General features: G+C 40.2%; 1 protein-coding gene across 1 annotated transcript; it reads left to right on the plus strand.

Annotated features, from left to right (window-relative positions):
- Window positions 1-7,334: 7,334 nt before the first annotated feature.
- LOC132402383 (general transcription factor II-I repeat domain-containing protein 2-like) lies at window positions 7,335-8,063 on the plus strand. Its single transcript, XM_059985240.1, has one exon. The coding sequence runs from the start codon at window positions 7,335-7,337 to the stop codon at window positions 8,061-8,063; it is 729 nt and encodes a 242-aa protein (XP_059841223.1).
- Window positions 8,064-9,306: the final 1,243 nt, after the last annotated feature.

Genomic DNA, 9,306 nt, shown 5'->3' on the forward strand with positions numbered 1-9,306 from the left:
GCAAAATTTACAAATGATATGAAGATGGGTGGAGGGCAGGTAGTTTTGAGGATGTAGAGAGGCTACAGAAGGACAGACAGATTAGGAGAAAGGGCAAAGAAATGGCGGTTGGAATACAGTGTTGAAAAGTGTATGGTCATATACTTGCGTAGAAATGAAAGGGTTGACTATTTTCTAAATGGTGAGAAAATATAAAAATCTGAGACACAAAAGGACTTGTGAGTCCTTGTGCAAGGTTCTCTCATGGTTAATTTTCAGGTTGATCCTGTGGTAAGGAAAGCAAGTACAATGTTAGCGTTCATTTCAGGAGGAATAGAATATAAAAGCAAGGATGTAATGTTGAAAATTTATATAGCACTGGAGAGGCCTCACTTGGAATTTTGTGAGCAGCTTTGGGGCCCTTATCTTAGAAAGTATATGCTGAAACTGAAGAGGGTTCAAAGGAAGCTCACGAAAATGATGCCAGGACTGAATGACTTGTCATATGTAGAGCATCTGATAGCTCTGGGCCTGAACGTATTCACTAGAATTCAGAAGAATGAGGGGTGACCTCATTGAAGTTTTTGAATGGTGAAAGGTCTTGATAGAGTGGGTGTGGAGAGGATGTTTCCTATGGTGGGATTGTCCAGCACCAGAGGACACTACTTCGGAATAGAGGGGTGTCCTTTTAGAACAGAGATGAGGAGGAATTTCTTTAGCCAGGGAGTGGAGAATCTGTTGAATTGTTTGTTAAAGTCAACCATGGAGGCCAAATCTTTATTTATATTTAAGGCAGAGGTTAATAGATTCTTAATTCGCCAAATAATGAAGGGATGCGGGGAGAAGGCAGGAGATTGGGGCTGAAAGAAAAATTGGGTCAGCCATAATGAAATAGCGGAGCATACTCGATGGGTCAAATGGCCTAATTCTACTGCTATATCTTATAGTTTTATGGTCATATTTATTCTTATGAATTCATTGAAAATAGATGATCCTCCAATTTTTTACATCAACAAATTGGATGAGTTGGTAAGGTAATAGGTAATTGCAAAAGGGAAGAAAATTTCTTCAGCTGCACAATTTTGATTTTACTTTTTTAGTAAATTGTTGATAGGTTGTGGATTTGTTCTTTTGATTTGATATGATGATATGATTAGCTCAAAAATCCTACTTCAATATACCTTAAATTTGGAAATTGAAACAGTAAAATGTGAAAATAGTTTCAGGGCACTGTAGAAAGTGAGAAACTTTGCCCTTTAGCATAGATTGGAGAACCTTTCTCAGAAATTCCAGGCTTTTATGGTTTTATTTCAGATTGACAGCAATGGCACTAGCTTAGAAGGGCTTGTTTTTGTGCTATATAGATCTCTACATATTTTGCATCTCTATCCCTAAGTGAATGTATTACACTGTAGAAAAAACAAGGACCATTAGACCATAAGATTTATAAACCTAGCACAAGGACTCCCAAGTCCCTTTGCACCTAAGATTTTTGAATTTTCTCTCCACTGAGGAAATAGCTTACAGTTTTATTTCTTCAAACAAAATGCACTTTCATACAGCTCCTGACACTGTATTCCATCTGCATCTCTTTGCCCATTCTCCTAATCTAACTAAGTCTTTCTGTAGCCTCAAAACAACCTGTGCCTCCACATATCTTCATATTGTCTGCAAACTTTGCCACAAAGCCATCATTCTGCCATCCAAATAATTGACATATAATGTAAAAAGAAGTGGTCCCAGCACAGACCACTGTGTAACACCACTAGTCACCTGCAACCACCCAGAAAAGGCTCGCTTTATTCCTACTCTTTGCCTCCTGCCAATCAACCAATGCTCTATCCATGCTGGTGTATTTTCTGTAATAACATGGTTGCTACTCACTCATGCCTCTTCAATTCCCTTTACTCCATTGTGATACCGATATATCTCACTTTGGCTTCTCCTTCTCGCATTACAGGGTGAATTCCATCATATTATGATCATTTTCCCATAAATGGTCCTTAACCATAAGCTCTCTAATCAATTCTGGTTCATTGCACAACTCCCTAACCAGAAGAACAAATCTCCTCATGGGCTCAACCAAGAACTAATCTAAAAACCCATCTTATAACATTCTAGAAATGTCCCCTCTTGGGATCCAGCTCCAATCTGAATTTTCCAATCTACCTGCATATTGAAATCCCCCATGACTATTACAACATTGCCCTTTTGGCATGCATTTTCTATCTCCCATTGTAACTTGTAGGCCACACACTGTTTCAGGGTCTGTCTATAACTCCCATTAGTCTTTTAACCTTGCAGTTCTTAGCTCTACCAACAACAATTCTACACCTTCTGACCTTATGTCACCTCCTCCTATTGATTCAATTTCATTTTATTACCAACAGAGCCATTCCTCCCCCTCTGCCTACCTGCCTGTCCTTTTAATACAATGTATATCCTTGGGCATTAAGATCCCAGGTTTAATCTTCCTTTAGCCATGACTCAGTGATGCCCCCAAAGTCAGATTTTTCAATCTGTAACTGTGCTACAAGCTCATCTGCCTTATTCCGTATACTGTGTGCATTCAAATATAATACTTCAGTCCTGTATTCACCCTTTTCAATTTTCTCAGCCTTTTATATTGCAACTCATCCTGTTAACTGCAATTTTGCCCTGTCATCAGCCTCTCCTTGTGAGCTGTCTCACTACACACTACCAACTACTCTATTCTCAGCACTATCACTCCAGTTACCATCTCCCTGCTGAATTAGCTTTAACTCTCTTGAACAGCTCTCGCAACCCTGCCCACAAGGATATTGGACACCCCCTCCCTCTACCAACCTCCGGTTCAGGTCTAAGATGTCTCTTTTATACAGATCATACCTTTCCCAGAAGAGATCCCAATGGTCTGAAACCCTTCCCCCTGCAACAGTTCCTCAGCCATACATTCATCTGCAAAGTCATCCTATTCTTGTCTCACTGGTGTGCACACAAGCAATAATTTAGAGATTCCTACCCTGGAGGTTCTGTTTTTTAGCTTTCTTCCCAGCTCTTTAAGGGTTCGCTTCAGAGCCCTTTCACCTTTTCTACCTATGCCATTGGTGCCAATATATACCAAGACTACTCACCCTTCCCTTTAGAATGCCATAGACCTGATCTGAGACATCCCTGATCCTGGCACGAAAGGCTACATATCACCTGGGTTTCCATCGCACCTACAGAATCTCATCTCTGTTCCTCTGACTATGGAATCTCCTATCACCACTGCAGTCCTCTTCACCTCTGTTCTCTTCTGAGCCACAGTGCCTGACTCAGAGTTAGAGATCCGACCACTGTGGCTCCCCCCAATAGGTCAAATCCCTCAAAAGTATCCAAAGTGGCATGCTTTTTGAGGGGATCAGCCACGAGGTACTCTGCACTGTCTTCCCATTTCCCTTCCTTGTCCTGACAGTCACCCAGTTACCTGCCTTGTGCAGCCTAGGGTGGCTTCCTCCCTGTAGCTCTTATCTGTCACTTCCTCAGTCTCCCGTATGAGCTGAAGGTCATCGAGTTGCAGCTCCATTTCCTTAACACGTTCTCTGAGGAGCTGCATGTCGGTGCACCTGGTGCAGATGTGGTTAGATGGGAGGTTAAATATTCATTAACTTTCAATGAAAAGACAAGGAATTTTTGAAAATATTTTAATCGCTCTTATAAGTGCTGCAAAGTAATTAAGCAATAAATGCGAAAATACATTTGGCAAGTGAAAAAGAGAACACTGAGCAGATTGTTTGAGAGGTTTGAATAATCACCAGATATTTTATTCTAATTTTCTAAATTCATGGTCAGATTATATTCTTCAGCCTTATTGCTTCTGCTTTTTGTTAGCAACATATGCAGTGAATGCTACTGTTTATAACCAGAAGGAGCATTCTAAAAAATGACAGCATTACAATTCAAATCATGTCGTACCTTTGTTACTATGTTCAGAGCGCCACTCAAATCACACAGCATAATCTGGTTCATCAGCTGTGAAGTAGCATTATGAGGTAAAACTGACCAAAAGAACATTTAGTAAAGAATGATGCACATCATATGAGACACCGGATTTCCTTCTTCCCCAATTCAATTGCTGTTGCTTCCCGAAGTCATGCTTAAAGATAGCAGGAATGTAAAAGACCCCACATGTGAAAGGAGGGAAATGAAGTAGCTTTAAGTACTTAGCTGTGGCTGCTGGCAGTCACATTCCAGCCCTATCATAGTCTTTGTTATGATTTTATTCATGGTCGCTCTCTCCTTATCTTAGTGCCTGATGTATGCATTTTTTTTATTGGTGATAATTGACATAGCAGTATTCACCACTTCAAAATCTTCTTTTCATCTTTATTTAAGTTAATACTTCAAGGCTCACACCTTGAGCAAATTCAAAGAGGAAATTAGAGTATAATTTGCAATAATGGTGGTTATCTGAGCATTAATCACAATACACTTGAATCTCAAATGATGTGACTGGGGCATGTATTTAATATGTCCTCATCCCAAAAAAAATATTGTTTAATGTTTTGTGATGGAGGGATTTATTTAGATTTAGTAAGAAATCATTGCATAATTGTATTTTCAAAGAGCCCAAATAAACGTGGAAAATCATATGTTTTAGAAACAAGAAACTTAGAAAGCCTACAGCGCAATACAGGCCCTTCGGCCACAATGCTGTGCCGAACACGGACTTGTTTTAGAAATTACCTTGTGTTACCCATAGCCCTTTATTTTTCTAAGCTCTATGTACCTATCCAGGAGCCTCTTAAAAGACCCTATTGTATTCACCTCCATCACTATCGCTGGCAGCCCATTCCATGCACTCACCACTCTTTGCGTAAAAAACTTACCCCTGACAGCTCCTCTGTACCTACTTCCAAGCACCTCTCATGTTAGCCATTTCAGTCCTGGGAAAAAGCCTTTGACTATCCAGATGATCAATACCTCTCATCATCTTATACACCCCTATTAAGTCACCTCTCATCGTTTTCTTTAATATTTACATAGCAAGATGATATTTCCTCCTTTTATCTTTATCATTTTTCATTCCAATATTTCCTTACAAAAGTCACATTCACCCTTCAGCAATGCAACATGGTTTCAGTTTGTTAGTTTATCATTTGTGTCATAGCACTTCCTTGTATTACTCCTTTTAATCAAACAATGCAAAGTTTTGAACTGTAATTTTTCATTGGAATTGCCATTTAATAGCATATAGCTTTCAAGGAACAAATCTTTGGGTATTTTTGGGAAGAGGAAGAAAATAACTGAATTGCTGTTAATTATTTAGCTTGAATAATATCCCCGGCAAGTGACACAATTATCTCATTTGATGGTTTGCGCAACAGTACTTGTTTGAACAATTCAGACAGTGTTTGCCAAATCTATTTTACACAGACTGTAAACCTTTGAAAGCTGTTCTATTGAATTTTAGGTAATGGGTCCTTGCTTAGCACATAAAGGGTTTCCCTGTATTATTATGTCTTACCTTTTGATGGTACTGGGCTTCATAACCATGAAGTTCTAAACTTAAACAAAGATCTTAAACCCTATTGGATATAAATAGCCATAAGTACTCTCGCTAAAGGGAGATTATGCTGTAACTACCCAATCTTCAAAGACCAGTCTGCTTCCCTGTTTATTCTCCATGGTGAGATTAGCTGACAAAACCCACTGTTCAACTGGTGGGTCCCCTTTCCCTACCACAGAGAAGATACCTCCAGTTAACAAAGTAGTTTAGAGCATAATTAATTTTTCAGTGATACATATTTAAATCCAAATAATACTCTTAAAGCACATTTAATGTCACAGAGGATTTCTTTCTTAAACATTTCCAAATTGCAAACTATTTCTAAAACAGAAACTATTTTTTGAACTCAAAGGGTTTCTGAGACTCAGAGCATAAAACATTTCCAAGATACGTGCATAATTCCTATGAATTAAAAAAGACATACGGCAGTGCAGACAAACAAGTCGTCTGTCATAGAAACTGGAACTGGAGGAATGGATTCCAGTTCACCTCAGGTTTCTTCCTGGTTCTTTACCCCATTCCTAATAAGCTTGAACTACTCTCTACAGTTTTACCCTTCTTCTACCTCTTGGGACCATCATACATATACGGTATTTCCTCAGTTATGCTTCTAACACAAATGGTCTAAAAGCATCTTTTGGAAACACAGAGCTCTTGAATAATAATGAAGAACTATAGTGAACTAGCACAGGCATGGGCAAACTACGGCCATATGCGGCCCGTTAAGCTTTTTAATCTGGCCCGCAGAACTTGATGAAATTATATCAATAAACCTTGTTAACGTTTTTTCCCCGCAATTCTGGCGTTTTCCCAATAGATGACGCACTCTATATACATTGACCTTTGTTGAGGTGCAGCGTATTACTCCACATTTGCGCTTTACTCTGTGACCTTGTGGCGACCCCATTTCCTGGCACATCCGAACCGGCTCACAATTAGCCAGCGTTCCGGCTAAGGGAAATAGCCTGCGGGGATTTGCGAGCACAGAGCTTTGGAGCCTCTGCGCCACGGGGGGCAGGTTGAGGGATGCTTAAAAGTGAGGCTGGGGATTTCGAATAAAGTTTTTTCCTTCGACTGCAGTTACCGACTCCGTGTCATAATTTTAGCGCTGCGTGTAGCACGCCGCTACAACCTCTCACCCCTTCTGTAAAGATGAGTGGAGCTAAGGAAAGTAAAGTGGATAGAGAATGTCGGGTGTTTAATAAGGAGTGGACAACTAAATATCTTTTTACCGAACACAGATCAACTGCTGTATGCCTGATATGCCAAGAGACTGTGGCGGTTTTTAAAGAATATAATATCAGCCGTCACTTTGCCACAAAACATGCCAACTATGCTAGCGACCAGTCAACGAAAGAACGGGAAGCTAATGCTCAGAGGTTGGCAGCTAATTTACAGGCTCAACAAAATTTTTTTCACCGTCAAACTGCCATTCATGACTCAAGTACCAAGGCGAGTTTTATGCTGTCATTCAAATTAGCAATGGCCAGCAAGCCTCTGTCTGAAGGCGAATTTTTAAAAGAATGTATGGTGGAGACAGCAGGTGTATTGTGTCCGGAGAGCAAAGACAAATTTGAAAAAATCAGTTTATCACGCAGGACAGTGACTCGCCGTGTGGAACTGATAGATGAAGATATAACCAGCGACTTAAATAAAAAGGCAGAGTCATTCACGTTATATTCATTAGCACTGGATGAAAGCAACGATGTAAAAGACACTGCTCATCTCCTCATTTTTATCCGAGGAATTAACAATACTTTTGAAATAACGGAGGTGTTTTTGACAATGGAGTCTCTGTAAGGAAAAACACGGGGAGAGGACTTGTATGACCGGGTGTCTGCTGTCATCGAAACTTATCAACGTCACCACAGATGGATCTCCTAATTTGGCGGGGAAAAATGTCGGCCTGCTGAGGAGAATACAGAATAAAGTGAAAGATGAAAATCCTGACCAGGATGTTATTTTCCTTCACTGCATCATCCACCAGGAATCTCTATGTAAATCGGTATTACGGCTGAATCATGTTGTGAATCCTGTCGTAAAACTTGTCAACTTTATACGTGCAAGGGGACTTCAGCACCGTCAGTTCATCACGTTCCTGGAGGAAACTGATGCGGATCACCAGGACCTACTTTATCACTCCCGTGTCTGCTGGTTAAGTTTGGGCAAAGTGCTTCAACGAGTATGGGAGCTCAAAGAGGAGATCGGTGCATTTTTGGAGTTACTGAGGAAGGCCGGCGAATTTCCTGAGCTGAGCAACAAGAGCTGGCTTTGTGATTTTGCGTTTGCTGTGGATATATTTTCACACATGAATGAACTGAACGTGAAGCTACAGGGGAAGGATCAGTTTGTGCATGACATGTACACAAACGTGAAAGCCTTTAAATCCAAGCTGGCTTTTTTCTCCAGGCAAATTTCGAATAAGTTATTCACTCATTTTCCCACACTAGCCACGCTGGAAGATGCCGGCGCAAATGTGAAAAAATACAGCGAGTCACTGGATGCGCCGCACAGAGAATTCTGCCGTCGCTTTTCTGATTTTGAAAAAAATTGACAAGTCACTTCAGTTGGTGGCCTGTCCCCTGTCACAAGATCCTGAAACAGCACCAGAGGAGCTACAGCTGGAACTGATCGACCTTCAGTCTGACCCCGTCTTAAAAGAGAAGTTCAACTCTCTTAAACTGAATGACTTTTATGCTTCACTTGGTAAAGAGGTGTTTCCAAACCTCCGGAGGACGGCACAGAAGATGCTGGCGTTGTTCGGCTCGACCTATTTGTGTGCACAGGCGTTCAGCGTCATGAACATCAACAAAGCCAGCCACAGATCCAAGTTAACTGACCAACACCTCAGATCCATCCTGAGAATCGCCACAACAAAACTAAATCCAGACTTTGATGCGCTGGCTAAAAAGGGAGACCAGCAACACTGTTCCCACTGAAATTAAAAATAAGTTTCTTCGCTGTGGTATGTAAAAAATGCATTTGAAAATATTTTTTTCAATAAGCCTTACATGTTACATGTCATTTCTGTTAAGTGATGGACATGAGTAGTGCGCAGGTGCACGTACGTTCTCAAAATACAAAACGTGCTCCGCATACTGGCGCGCTCTCATTGTTCTGTCATTGTGCGGGTCGTTGTTGAGTTTTGGCACAGGGGACGATTGAATAAGAAGGAGCAGGACAAGTAGACCTGCATCTCCTACCGTTTTTGAAATAAAGACAGTCAGGAGGAGAGTGATGATGATAATATCTTGAAGGATAACAGAATTTTCAGTGCTTTAAAATAATAACTGTTACTATTAAAAAAAGCTGTATTTTATTCATTTAACTTTCAGTGTTTTAAAAGTCATTTCAATAAATAGCTAAATACCATGGGACTTCAAAGACAGATATTTTGTTGTAATGCATTTGTTCATTTTCAATTGAAATTAAAGCACATGTTTTCTACATATCCCATGATATTTTATTTTCTCTTATGAGGTGTATTACCAAAACACTCCGTCCATCTGCTCCTGGTCCGGCCCCCCTGTCAAATTTTAGAACCCTTTGTGGCCCTCAAGTCAAAAAGTTTGCCCACCCCTGAGCTAGCATCTGCTTTCACAGACAGAGCATCTCCAAAGCTGTTATATAGATAATACTTTGTTTTAACTTCAAACTGATTACTTCTTTCCAATTTAAATTTTAAGAACTAAAGATGGATTTCCATTTATGACCAGAAGTTAAAGCAAACCCATATTAAGTTAGAACTTTACTTACAATTGTTTGTGGTCTCTCAAATGGCAGCTGTTCTTATTTAG

The sequence above is a fragment of the Hypanus sabinus genome, chromosome 12 (genome assembly GCF_030144855.1).
Source record: "Hypanus sabinus isolate sHypSab1 chromosome 12, sHypSab1.hap1, whole genome shotgun sequence".
Taxonomy (NCBI): domain Eukaryota; kingdom Metazoa; phylum Chordata; class Chondrichthyes; order Myliobatiformes; family Dasyatidae; genus Hypanus; species Hypanus sabinus.